The sequence below is a fragment of the Halichoerus grypus genome, chromosome 7 (assembly GCF_964656455.1).
Source record: "Halichoerus grypus chromosome 7, mHalGry1.hap1.1, whole genome shotgun sequence".
NCBI classification, from domain to species: Eukaryota; Metazoa; Chordata; class Mammalia; order Carnivora; family Phocidae; genus Halichoerus; species Halichoerus grypus.
Window position 1 is genome coordinate 155,871,794 of NC_135718.1, and position 12,731 is coordinate 155,884,524.

Genomic DNA, 12,731 nt, shown 5'->3' on the forward strand with positions numbered 1-12,731 from the left:
GCGGTGCTGCGTGGCTCCACCCTTTCCCCCTCATTGACTGGCTTTATCAGAGGCTGTGAGGGAAGAGGGGTGTCTAGAGTACCCTTTTCCTCAAAATCAAACCTTTGTTTTGCCTGGTTGACTCTTCTCCAGCCCAGCCACACCTGCGTCTGTGGGGACGGGCTGGCCGGCCACAGGGAGCAGCATTTCCGTGCCTCTGTCACCTGTGCCATTTGGTCAAGGCCTCCAGTCCCATAGCTCCCCCGACAGAGCTGCCCAGTGCTCAGGGCGTGAAGCTGGGGTGGGCACACACAGCACAGACTGACACCCACCACCAGGGGCTCTCCAAGGACAGGGATCACACGGGGTCACCTGAGAGGAAAAACACTGCGGTCCAGACGCGGAGCTCAGGCCCGCATAAAGTCAGGGCAGAGGTATGGGGCTCTGTGCCAGGAAAACGCAGTTCCACAGACAGGGAAGCCCAAAACCGCAGATCAGAAAGAGAGCTAGACTGGCTCTGGTCCCGTTTATTACAAAATAATGATTCCAAATCTGGTATAAAAAAGACGCCAGACAGTCCCCAGTACACCTGCCATGCCCCCAACCCACAAAGTCGCTCCCTCAGGCACCTGAGCATGCGGGGCTCTCAGATGCGAAGGTCCCCAGCCAGGAGGGCACTGTACCGGGCAGGTGTGAGGGGCAGGTAGGCACCCCCAGCCTGGTCCAGAACATAGAGGGGGTCAGACAGTGTGCTTGGGTCAAAGCCCTCCTTTGTCATCCGCACCTTCTGCTGCTTGAAGGTCTCCGTGGTGGCCAGAGACTCCTGAGGAGGGGCATCAAAAGGAGCTGAAGGAAGGCATATTCTGCCCAGTGGTTCAGGTGAGTCAAGGGACTGAAGTTTGTCAAGGGGCAGGGAAAAGGAGGTATGAGGTCAGAGTTTAGGGGACGGGGTGACAGGGAAGAGAAGGAGACAAGCCTGGAGGAGGGCAGAGGGAATGAAGGGGGGCAAAGGAGTGCATGTCTGGGAAGGAGCTGTTCTTTCTCTTCACGGAGAGTATCACGTGAGGATCCCTGTGTGGGGTCTGGGTGCTACCAGCTGCTGCAGATAACTGGGGCGGGGGGGGAGGGGTGGAGTAGGAGCAGCTGATTACCTGGAGCCTTAGGAATCGAGGCCAGGCATACGGTGGCAAGTTCTCAGAAACATGGGCGTAGAGCTGCACAAGGTCCAATGAGTGGGGGGGACGTAGAACCAGGGCCGCCATTCCAGCTCTGCCTTCGTGCCCTGGTGGTCAGTGGGGAAAGGTCAGCTGTGGACCACCCTCCGGCTTCATGTTCCCTGGGCCCAAGTAATACCAGGTCAGGGCAGTGGGCCAGCTGCCTCCCACCTCCCGTGTCTTGGCACCTGGCACGGTGACTCCGTAGACGTTCACCTCCTGAAGAAAATCCAGGGACTCCAAGGCTTCCGCCACCTCAGTCGTGGCCACGTTCTCCCCTTTCCACCTGCAAGAGGGCAGAGATCCTGGGCCTTAGAAGGTGGGTGGGGGAAGACACAGGGTGCCAGATGCTCACAGAGAAGAAGTGTTCCAGAGGTCTGTCTGACAGGAGAGGTTAGATGAGGGGCTGGGTTTGGGTGTGTTTGGGTGCAAGTTAGGGAGATAGGTTTAGGGGCTTTGGGTCACAGAGATTGGATGTCTGGGAAAGGACTCAAAGTCACGGACAGATACCTGAAGGTGTCTCCAGTACGATCGTGGAAGCGGAGAAAACCCTGGTCATCGCAGACCAGCAGGTCCCCAGTGTTGAAGAAAACATCCCCAGGCCGGAAGACATCCTTTAGCAGCTTTCCCCGGCCCAGCTCTGGCCCCCCAGCGTAGCCCAGGAATGGGGACTGCTGGCTTACTGGGGCCACCAGCAGCCCTGGCTCACCTGGCAGAGTCACTGGGGTCAGGGGTGACTGCCCACCTCACCCAGAACCTCCTGCCCCTCACCCCACTGCCTAATCCCAATCCTCCTTTGCCAGCTGCACCACCCCCACCCACCCCACCTGAGCACGAACCTGGACATGTGGCCACACAGTGCCCCTGAGTGTCCCGAATTGGCTCCCCTGCAGTGACATCATAGCGAATCAAAGAGAAGGGGAAGACATGCTGGGGGAAGGGAGACCCAGGCACTGGGTCATTTCAGTTGCACGAGCCCCCTCCCTGCCGGCCCCCACCTTCCATGGGATCCCCAGTTTCTTCCCCACCCTTCCCTTACCTTGTAAAGCCAGGAAGCACGTCCCACAGCACCCAGCTGTCCTGTGTAGTTGAAAGTGGCAACGTTGCCCTCTGTTAGTCCGTAGGTCTCCAGCACCCGCAGGGGCCCAAAGCGCCGCACAAAACGCTCCCAGGTGTCCGGGCGCAGCCCACTGCCCACCGCCAGCCGGACCTTATGTCCACGTTCTGCCTTGCTCTGAGATGAGGAGAGATGGGCAGAAGGTTCACCCCCAAGACGCCAGCTCCCAAAAGTGAAGTCCTGTTTCCCACTCCCCTGGAGCCCCTTCCACGGTGACCTCACTCAGATATCCTGTCATCCCAGGCCCCTCACCCCACCCTGCTGTTCTCTTCCAACTCCCAGACCACGGTCTCAGCGTCCCCCATGAAGTGCCCATCTCCCTGCCTGGGCAGCTCTGCCCTGGACCTGTGCCCACGCACCGGGGGCTGGTTGACAATGTATCGGCATAGCTCCCCGATGTACTGGAACACTGTCACCCTGTGCTGCTGGCAGTCCTCCCAGAACTGGCCAGCCGAGAACCTGGACTTCAGCACCACTGTGGCCCCTGCCAGAAGGGGAGGAGGGGGGAGGACGGTGAGGTTAGGGGCTATGGGGGCGCCCTGACCACCTCCTTCCCAGACGCTAGTCCTCAGTGCAGTGTGTGGTCCCTGGGAAGGCCCTGCTGGGACATTCAACAGCAGGCCCAACTTGGCCTTCTTCCTTTCCCACCTGTGCCTCAGGGAGGTTAGTGCCCTTTCTCTACTTCCTGTCCCCACATAGTCCGTGCTCCGTACCCTGCCCCCAAGTGCTTCTTCCTGGGCTGACATCCACAGCCCTTCCCCACCCCGACCTTGGAGTCTGGAGTTCTGTGAACGATGTGGCCTCCCCAGCCAGTCTGTAGGTTGTGCAGGTGATGGTACTCCGCTGTACCAGGAGCCCTCGGAGAGTAGGCCCCTGCCCCCGCCTTCCTCTGGATTCTCTACCCTGAAGGACTCAGGAAGCATCCCGAGGTGTGCATACCACTTAGGTACTTAATAAATGTTTGCTAGAAAAAACATCTGCTGGAGGACTAAAGGTGGGGGTTGGACTGGGGTGGGAGTTGGGGAGACTGACCAATGCCCAAGCAGCCCACAATGCCCAACAGGGAGCCGGACATGTGGTAGAGTGGGAGGGCAAGGTAGATCACATCCTCCTGGTGGGCTCCGCACAGCTGGTAGAACGCCTGGCACTGCAGAATCTTCAGGTGACTGATCCGAGCAGCCTTGGGGAGGCCTGTGGGTGGTGGGGGGAGACCCGGGGAAGGGTCTGAGCTTCAGGCCCTGCCTCCCTCTGCCCCTGGTTTCCCAAAGAAAGAGGCAGAGGCAAGGCTGAAGCTGAAAAGAAGGGAGGCCAAGCTGTCCTGGAAATGTGGGAAGTTCAGGGAGGTGGAGAAATTAGTATGATCCTCGGGACCAGCATGGAGGGGCGGGGGGGTTTGGAGGAGTGGCCTGGAAACTGAGGCCATAGTTCCTGTCCCCAGCCCCTTGCCTTCCTCTGCCTAGTTTCTGGGAGGTAAGGCCAGTGCTCACCCGTGGTGCCAGAAGTGAAGATGTACAGGCACGTGTCCATTATGCTCTGGGGGGCAGACAGGTACCCCGGCACTGGCTCATCCACTTCAGTGGAGGCCTCAGCCAGCAAATCGCTGATTCCAGCAGGATGGGTTTCAGGGCCTGCAGCCCAAAGACGGAGCCCCATGGCTCTCAGGGCTGGCAGGTCAGGCTCCAGGGACTCCAAGAACTCTGGATGAGGTGGGAAGGCATAGCTTGGGGACCCAGAATTCTCCACCCCACAGCCTATTTGCAACCCCCCCTCGCCCCTCCCCACCACTTCACTGCTCTTGGGCGAGAAGAGTATGAACATCCCATCACCGTTCTGGAAACCAAAGACCCAGCTCCATCCCTTCGCAAACCCAAAGACTCAAATCCCCAAGCACCCTTTCCGAACCCCCTCGAGGAGGCTCGGCTTCCTTCCCCCTCCCCGCCCCCCACCGACGCGCCCCTTTCCGAGGCCGGCCCCGCCCCCGCTGGCCTCGCGCTCCGGCCTTACCTGGCGCCAGCACGAGCGCGCGCGCGCCGCAGCTGCGGAGACAGTGCAGGAGGGGACCCCGGCGCAGGGCGGCCGGCACAAAGGCTGTGCGCAGGCCGGCCTTGGCCAGCCCGAACCAGAGCCACAGGAACTCTGGGCAGGCGGGGAGGAGCAGCGCCACGGTGGCCCCGGGTGCCAGAGGGGCCGCGGCGCCGGCAACTCCCGCGGCCCGCTCGTCCTCTGCGCCGCCGCCGAGCTCCGCGTCCCATCCCCGGGCGCGCAGGAAAGCGCGCGCAGCCCGGTTGCTCTCGCGCTCGGCCTCCGCGTAGCTGAAGCGTCGCGCGCCGTGAATGAGGAAGATGTGTGTGGGGCGCTGCCGGGCCAGTTGCGCGAGGCGCCAGGCCAGGCTGCAGCCCCCCTCGGGGCCCCTCGGGTCGGCGGCGGCCGCGGCCAGGGCGCGCGCTCGAAGAGCCCGTTTGCAGCGTAGGGCGCGCACCGCGAAGGCCAAGTCGGCCGCGAGCCAGCGCAGCCGGGGCCAGAGGTGCAGCTTCCGCAGCATCAGGAGTGGCAGCAGCAACAGGGGCAGCAGCAGGAGGGCGGCCATGGTGCCCTCGTCCCTGGCGCGGCCCAGAGACTCCCTTCCGAGAACGGGCCGCTCGCTTTTGCTCGGAGACCTCTCCCTCTTGGGAGCGCGCGTGCGCCGGCACACGCCCCTTCCCACCCAGCTCCCCCCTCCCCCCTCCCGGTTCTCCACGGGCTGGGAGCCGAGGCCGGGAGTGCGTGGGGGGCGGCCCCGCGCTCTCCGCCCTCCCCACAGCCGCGCTCCGCCCTGTGCGCTCTCCCTCCCAGACAGCCAGCGGCCCAAACCCTCCCAGGTCCCGGTTCAGGTTTTCTCCCCCAGGGCGCTTCTGGCATCTGGCCGAACTGTGGCGTCCCGGCTTAAGGATGCCATTGCTTTCCCCCAAAACTGGCCGGAGAAATCGGCCCCTTGCCCATTTGGCGCTGCAAGACCCGGCCCGATTGCCAGACCCATGCCCTCCCCCAGCGCCAGCAGCAGCCCCAGGGGATGGCTGGGGGCCCAGCCAGCCAGAGTTCTGGAGGGGCGACTGCGGAGGCCCCTCCTTCCAGGCAAGGGCACAATAATTGGGGCCAGCCAGTGAATGCTTTCCATCCTGGTTTTAATTGGGGCAGAGAGAACGGGAAGGGGAGAGGAAGAGGCCTCCCGCGACTAAGACTTTTAAAGGAAGGAATAACAGCTTTGGAGAAGGGGACACTGGATTCTGCAGGAGCCCTCCGTCCTCCGCCAAGACCTCACTCCTCTCTCTTCCGTCGGCCACCCAGCCTCCTGGGCAGCCTAGGGGATTCTTTTCTGCTGGGACACAGGGGACGGCAAGTGGCCAGACTGTGGAACAAAGAGGGTTGGTTCCTTCTTGCTGGTATCTGAACTCTCCCCACCAGGCCTACTTCTGTCCATCAGAATCCGAGTTGGGGGCATCCTTCACCCCCAAGCAGTCCTCCAATAGTTGGTAAGCACACAGATCTACTAAGACTCACTTTCGGGAGCCTCTAGTTTCTTGACAGAGAAGTAGGGTTCAACTTCACGGGAGATGGTGCCTGGACAGGTCAGTGCCTGGCCCACAGCCCCAGTGGCAGCAGGAAGTCTGGGCAGGAGGGGGGCGGCAAAAAGTCCCTCCTGCTCCAGACAAGGGGGTGTTCGGGAAGGGAAAAGGGGAAGTTCTGAGGCCACCAGCGGAGCGGGGGCAACCAGTTAGGTGCACAGGGTAAGAGCACCTGGGCCAGCAACTCCAGCACAAAAGAGGTTCTGGCTTGTTTTATTGTCATTTAAAAACTTTTAAAACGCGATTATCTCTGCCAAAAAAACAAACAAACAAACAAAAAACCCCAAAAAGACAGAACCGAGGAAATGGGACCATTTGACAGTTCTGTGGAAGTCTCTCTCTGGGAGTCCCAAGGGCTCTGGCCTCCCTCTCCCTTCGGTCCCTGCCTGAACTCTTATGGCATCTGCCCCATGTTGAGGAACAGGCAGGCAGCTGGACCACATCACTGATGAAATGCCCATTTCACACGGGAGGATGGAGAGCAACTATAAAATGCCTGTTAGGAGCAAATCAAGGCCAGACGGGGAACATGTGGAAGGGGCGTCCATACACTGTCTTCACTCCCATCCTGGCCTCTCTGACCAGCAAGCCCCATCTGCCATTTCTCTTCTCTTTGGGAGGCTGGGGAGGGGCAGGGGCTGAGGACCTGCACCAGCCCAGATTTCACACAGCCTCTGGCTTCAGTGGGACCCAAGTTGGTGGGAGCAGCAGTGTGATGGGGCTGGAGGCGCCTGGACAGGAGGGAGCAGGGGCTGGGGCTGCATGGCAGCTTCTCAGGCTGAGCCAAAGGAAGCAGCTCATCCTTCCCACCAGGCGAGCCTTGGGCAGAGGGAGAGGGTGTCTCCCCACTATCTCCCCAGCCCTTATTAACCTCTGATTCACCAAGGAGGGGAGGGCAGTCCAACTGGGGGTGGGATGGAGGAACACGGGGCCTCAGTCACTATCAGACCCCACTGCAGAGGACCCTTTCCGTTTCCGCTTGGTAGGCTTCGGTTTTGTGTCTTCTTCCTCCTGGAAGAGATGGGGGGGCCGGTCATTAGCCTGAGCAGCTACTAGTCCCAGCCCCACCCGCTCCCACTGTTCCTGCTGCTGAGCACAGAGGTGAGGGCTCTCACCGAGGCACTGCTGGAGCCTGACTCTTCCTCAGCATTGGGGGGCTGTGTGGCATTCTTTCGACTGCGGGGGCTGGACAGAGCTGCTTTTCTCCGGCTCTTGGGCGGCTTGGTGGATGAGTCCTCGTATTCCTCAGCCAGGGAGAAGAGATCGCTGAACCTGAGAGAAAGAACACACCCTCAGCACATTCCTCCCAGCCTCTTCTCTGTCCTGGGCAGGACCCCTCCCCCACGGCTTCCCGAGGCCTTACTTCATCTTGTGGGCCTCGTCACAGCTTGCCTGCACGTGCTGCAGAGCCTGGAGAATTGGGGTCTGGCTAAAAACTAGAGGGAGGAGGAGGGAGAGCAGGGAAGGAAGGACAGTGAGCGGTCCAGAAACTCACTCAACTCTCCTGCCCCTGCCCCCACCCACTCTAGGGCTGGTCTGAGCCAGGGTCTGCCACGCATACAGTTCTGCTTGGTGTTGGTCAGGTTGAGGCGCAGGTTGTCCAAGTGCTCCAGGATCTGCTCCAGAGTCAGCTGGGCCAGCTTGCTGCTGGAGCTCCTCAGGCTGCAGGGAAGTCACACAGCCAGAGTCTGAGCTTGCAGGGAGGGCTCCAGGAGTGTGGGACACCCTCCCCACCAGGGCCCCTCCTGAAGACAGACGCAGCCCATATGGGGAAGGATGGGGTGGAACAGGGACCAGCCACCGGGCACTAGGGAAAGGGGGAAGGGCCAGAGTGGGCCCGTACACCATGTAGCTTCAGACCACTAGGTGTCACCCACTAACCAGGAAGGAATTGCCCTGGTGATGGCCTGTGGACAAGTGGGCAGCCCTCCACAGGGCCCACGTCCCCCCTCTGCCTCTTGCTCCCACCTCTGCCTCTTGCGCGGGAGGCTGTTGTTCTTGATGAGCAGGGACTTGATGTGCTCGGCCAGCAGCTCGTCATGCTTCATGCACCAGTGCCGCAGGATGCTGGTGGTGAACTGGTCGTCAGGGTGGCAGGGCCTGCTCAACACCATCTTCACCATCTCCTCGCTGGGCCTGGGGGTGTGAGAGGAGTGGAGGGCACCCTGCTCACACAGCTTGCCTCAGGATCCCCTGGTCTCTCCCACCTACTTACTCCCCAAACCTCAGCCCCCTACCCCCACCCGCGTTGCTGCAGCTTCCTGTTCTCACACCCTCTCCCTCTTCTCTCTGGGCCAAGGAATGCTGGTTTCATCCTTTGCCGAAGCCAGGAGACAAGTGATTCTTCAGTTTCTGCAGTAGCAGCTGGTATGTATACTGGGGGGCGGCTCACCAAATCTCTCCCACCTTGCCCAGAACAGTCAGGAAATGGGCCAGGGAGGCAAAAGGACCACACAGTATCTAGCCCAAGAAGGCGCAGGGGAGGGGGCTGGCAAGCCACAGCCCTCAACCTGCCCACTTCCTTTAGGATGTTCTGTACCACTTCTAGTCTCTCGGGCAAGAGAGCAGAAAAGGTGGAAGGAAGGCAAGAAGGTAGAGAAGATACACAGCTGCTGTCCTACTTATCTGGGCTGTTGGGAAAGTGCCTGTGCTGGAGGGTGGGGTGGAGGGGCCTCTGCCAGCTCCCCCTCCAGGCCCCACCCCTGTACTCTGACCCAGCCTCCTCTAGGATTAGCCTAGGGTGGCCTCAGCAGAGTAGGGGTGGGGAGCAGGAAACCAGGATGTCCGGTCCCACCCCCTACCCCCTCCTCCCAGGGCAGCTCCTGGTGGGCAGGGGCGTAAAGTCAAGAGGAAGCCCAGATCCCAAGGGAGCTGCATGTTTGTAAATCATTTTAGGGGAAGGGCAGAATAAGTAGATGTCTACAGTAGAAAAAAGCATGGCCAGCCTCCTGAAGGAGCAGCCAGGAACCCTTTACAGGATGCTCTCTCTCGGTATGCTGCGACTGGGAGCTAGAGTCCCCGGAAGTTGAACTCACTTCTCTCTTCGGAGCTGAAGCAGCAGGCAAGACAGGGCCTCTGGGTGCTCTGTGGGGGAAGGCAGAGGCTGCTCAGAGGGGTGTAGAATTCCAAGAAGAATCTTGGTACCTCTCCCATCCCCCGGTTAATAGCCACTCGAAGGAGCAAGGACAGTCTTCCCCATGGAGCCAGGAAGAACAATCCCTTGCTTCTAGAAAATCCCGAGCGGCCTGAGCCCCAGCTCGTGCCTGGCTCAGAGTGGGCCTGCCTGCAGGACTCATCTGAAGTGCCTAAGTGACTGACCAGGGAGCCTGGCCTTCCGGACTTCGCTGGGAGGGGCAGCAGTGGGTCTGATCACCCAGAAGCCTAGGGGCCTCAGCCTTGCCCCAGAGGGACTGGGACGGTCCTTCCCTCAATTCTCCCTACCCACAGCCCTACTCACCTTTGTATTTGAGGTGCTGCAGGATGGGGATTATGGTCTCCAGGGGGATGTTGTGGGCCAGGAAGAGCTGCCAGGCACAGTACTGCTCAAAGGTCTCCCAGTCCAGGCTCTGGACTGCAGGGGACAGAGAAGGGGCGTGCTCGCACTTGCGCTCTCTCTCCTTCACACACACATAGGGCTAACTCACTGACTAATAGCATCCCAAGCAGGGGTGATACACAGGTGAGGACAGTGACCCCAACACTACAGATACTCTCCCTTTCCACACAAAGCATTATTTTCAAAGACTTCACTTCACTCCTATAGTCCCACCAGCCCTGAGCTTAAGCAGATCCAAACACCCTGCCCAAGACCACAGAGCAGGGCAGAGTGATGGTCTACCCCATTCTAAGCCCGAGCCAGCTATGCTGTTACTAGAAAACATCCAGGGCTGCCACACGTCTCTTCCCCCCCGGGGTGCCTGCAGGGTCTGCTCACTTACTGAGTATGTTGAGGACAGAGTCCTTTCGAAACATAACCAGGTTCCCCATCATCACGTGGCAAACCAGCTCCTGGAGCTGAGGAGGAGGAGAAGGAAGAAGGCAAGACCCATTGGTTCTAAAAGAAGCCAGGAAGCCAGTATGGAAAGAGAAGCAGGAGGGCTCACATGGGGAAAAAACCAAAGGAAGAGAAAACTTGGTTTAAAGGCATGGGGAGGTCTCTGAAGGATGCAGGGGCTGGCGAAGAACAGGTGAAGGCTTGTTTGGGGCAAAATAGTTAAAGAAAACCATTAAAGTGGTTTCCATGCCCTGATAGCAGAGGGAGAATGGACAACTTGTCTACCTCGCCCTAGTTTGGGCCCCAACCCACACCAGCCTGTGCCTGAGGAGGGAAGGGCCCTGGGAGGCTGAGTCTGGAACAGAGGTGTGGGTAGGAGAAAGGCAAAGAAAGAAGGGCTCTTCTGTCATAAATGGGGCAAGTGAGTGCAGAGGAGGAGCAGAAATGGGACCTCAGTTCGGCACAAGAACGCACAAGAAAAACTGCAGCCTCCGGGGCCCTGTACATGGTGGAAAGGTCAATGGCCTGATCATTTTCATCCTGAGCCAAGGGGATGGCCAGTTCAAAGCTAAAAAAAACCCCACCTCCTAGCTTTCCGTGTGGAACGGGAGTACCCAGGAGAGAATGAGCCCCGCCTGCCTCCCTGGGATCCATTTCCCTTCCAGCCCCCAGGCCTGAAGTGCACACAGGTGCAGGCCCCCCTCCCCCACCACTGCCCAGGCCTCCCAGGATGACAGCTCCTTGTGCACCTGTGCAGAGTCAATAACAGCCACGATCATGTTCAGCAGCTCGCCGCTCCGCAAGGTCTCATCTGGAAACTGGGCAGAAAAAGAGGGAAGCTGGGGCAGGAATCCAGGGTGCACCCCTTGACTTGTACCTCATAATCCACTCCCCTTTCTTCCCACATGCTCAGGGGATGGCTGGGTTAGCCAGATGTGGGGTCTAACACAAATACCTAAACAAAGATCCAACAGCTGTGAAGCTGGGACTCTAACTCTTCCAAAACCCAAATTTGCTATTTGTGTGCCCACAGCATGAGGAGTGTGTGTGTCTCAGGAAAGCAATGGGGAGCCATCTAGAGATGGAGCTAGAGCCAAAAAGGACTGGCCATGACTGGTAAGTGCTGTGTGGCAGCAGTAAAAAAAATAAGCATTTGCATCCCTGGCAGTAAAAAAAATCCAATCTATATTAACCCTCAGCCAAAGAAGAGAAGGTGCAGAGTGTGAGTGTTTGGGGTGCATGACAGGCAGGCAGGACCCCTTCTTGGGGAGGCCAGTTTACCAGGGAGGGAGCAGAGGAGGAAACTGCCACAGGCTGGGTATGTGCACCCCTCCCCCTGCAGTTTTTGGCTGAGATCACAGTTCCTCCTGTCATGCCCACACCCCGTGCCCTGATTTCCCTGTTCCCAGGAACCTTCACCAAGAGGAAGAGCTGATACCTCCTCTGATGTCCCAGTTCCTAAAGAAGACAGTGAGTGAATGAGGGAAATGAAAGTCGAGTCTCCACCACAAAGGCCCTGGTCTTTGGGAACCACTAGAGAAACTGAGAGTGAGCAATCAAAAGGCAAGAGGGCCTGCAATGTGTGAACGTGGATTTGGTTGGGGCCTGTCCTGGGTCCAGAGGATGGGGCCAAGGCTGAGAAGCCAAGTGTAGAGGCCCAGACCCCAACTCACACCACAAAGCACAGGAAAGGAATTCTGTGGGTTTTAGACATTTTTAAACCTTTAATGGAGGGGGGGGCCATGAGCAGGTGTGGTGCTGGAAAAAAACAGCCTGCCGAGGCCAGCAGGAGTTGTATGCAGAGAAGCACAGTCTCGTGAGCCCGTCCTGGACAGCTGCCCTGCCTCAGCGGCACTGACCTCTGTGTAGATGGAGGGCGTGAGGTGGCACAGCAACCGCACATCGTCTTCCTGGCAGGCCTTCATGTCCATCATTAAGCAGGTGTGCAGGTCACCCAGCTGCGTGGCCTGGGCAAATGACTCGTACAGGTTCATCTTCCCAGCAGCGGCTTTGCTGCAAGAGCAGTTGGGCCTAAGCCAGCATCCAGCCTCAGACATCCCCTAGGTAGGCCCTCCTCTGCAATCCCTTTGCTGCCCCTGATGCTCTGGGCTAATCAGTCTCATGGCTTTCCCCTGCCTTCCTCAAGAGCTTTGTAACTTACAGAAACCAGGACACACTTTTCTTTCTCCCCATCCTTCCCCAGTGCTCCAGACAGGGCACTGACCACAGTTAATGAAGCTGCTAACTGGTGAGAGTTGAACATAGGAGATGGTTCAGCTCAGGCTAGAAAGCTCGCTTCCTGATTTCTGGGCTCTGAGCAATGAGGACAACAACACATAGAGGCCCCCACCTCACATCACGTACAAAACAACTCAAAAGGGGTTATAGGCCTAAATGTTAAGAACTGAAACTATACAACTCCTAGAAGACAACACAGGAAAGGGGCGCCTGGGTGGCTCGGTCGTTAAGCGTCTGCCTTCGGCTCAGGTCATGATCCCAGGGTCCTGGGATCAAGCCCCGCACTGGGCTCTCCGCTCAGCGGGAAGCCTGCTTCTCCCTCTCCCACTCCTCCTGCTTGTGCTCCTGCTCTCGCTATCTCTTTCTCTGTCAAATAAATAAATAAAATCTTTTTAAAAAAAAAAAAGAGAGAAAAAAAACACAGGAGAAAATCTACATGACACCAAAAGCACAAGTGATGGAGAAAAGATAAATTGTACTCTTCAAAATGTAAAACATCGGGGCGCCTGGGTGGCTCAGTCGTTAAGCGTCTGCCTTCGGCTCAGGTCATGAGCCCAGGGTCCTGGGATCGAGCCCCGCACCGGGCT

At 58.7% G+C, this 12,731-nt stretch overlaps 2 protein-coding genes and 1 long non-coding RNA gene across 5 annotated transcripts in view; 1 reads left to right on the forward strand and 2 right to left on the reverse strand.

The window, feature by feature from the left end:
• Positions 1–486: 486 nt before the first annotated feature.
• On the reverse strand, positions 487–5,007 carry SLC27A3 (solute carrier family 27 member 3). Of its 2 annotated transcripts, none has more exons than XM_036066899.2 (10): positions 4,315–5,007; positions 3,798–4,007; positions 3,343–3,501; positions 2,670–2,794; positions 2,233–2,427; positions 2,033–2,080; positions 1,704–1,744; positions 1,382–1,479; positions 1,131–1,261; positions 487–802 (listed from the first exon to the last, which is right to left on the reverse strand). In XM_036066899.2, the coding sequence occupies exons 1-10, from the start codon at positions 4,895–4,897 to the stop codon at positions 626–628; spliced, it is 1,767 nt and encodes a 588-aa protein (XP_035922792.1). In that variant the 5' UTR covers positions 4,898–5,007; the 3' UTR covers positions 487–625. The 2 variants fall into 2 exon arrangements, with proteins under 2 accessions (XP_035922792.1, XP_035922793.1); XM_036066900.2 differs by having other exon boundaries at positions 1,704–1,902; positions 2,033–2,123; positions 4,315–5,004.
• Positions 5,008–5,454: 447 nt separating this feature from the next.
• Positions 5,455–12,731, reverse strand: part of INTS3 (integrator complex subunit 3) — a 41,931-nt gene continuing 34,654 nt past the window's right edge. For both annotated transcript variants that reach the window (XM_078078637.1, XM_036066898.2), the window contains exons 22-31: positions 11,766–11,919; positions 10,656–10,724; positions 9,851–9,926; positions 9,370–9,483; positions 8,948–8,996; positions 7,881–8,048; positions 7,474–7,574; positions 7,276–7,348; positions 7,028–7,184; positions 5,455–6,923 (exon numbers count right to left, since the gene is read on the reverse strand). In XM_078078637.1, the coding sequence (XP_077934763.1) occupies positions 6,846–6,923; positions 7,028–7,184; positions 7,276–7,348; positions 7,474–7,574; positions 7,881–8,048; positions 8,948–8,996; positions 9,370–9,483; positions 9,851–9,926; positions 10,656–10,724; positions 11,766–11,919 (1,039 nt within the window). In that variant the 3' untranslated portion in view covers positions 5,455–6,845. The remainder of the gene's footprint in view (positions 6,924–7,027; positions 7,185–7,275; positions 7,349–7,473; positions 7,575–7,880; positions 8,049–8,947; positions 8,997–9,369; positions 9,484–9,850; positions 9,927–10,655; positions 10,725–11,765; positions 11,920–12,731) is intronic.
• Positions 8,021–11,772, forward strand: LOC144382650 (uncharacterized). Its single transcript, XR_013450052.1, has 3 exons — positions 8,021–8,279; positions 10,940–11,022; positions 11,316–11,772. It is a non-coding gene; the product is annotated as an uncharacterized LOC144382650 (long non-coding RNA).

Bases quoted from the DNA above. Each gene is read 5' to 3' on its own strand.
- SLC27A3 (XM_036066900.2), bottom strand. From the start codon at position 4,897: ATGGCCGCCCTCCTGCTGCTGCCCCTGTTGCTGCTGCCACTCCTGATG. The intron at 4,008-4,314 runs GTAAGGCCGGAG...CACCTCATCCAG, and splicing joins CGCGCTCGTGCTGGCGCCAG to AGTTCTTGGAGTCCCTGGAG. The intron at 3,502-3,797 runs GTGAGCACTGGC...CACCACCCACAG, and splicing joins CTTCACTTCTGGCACCACGG to GCCTCCCCAAGGCTGCTCGG.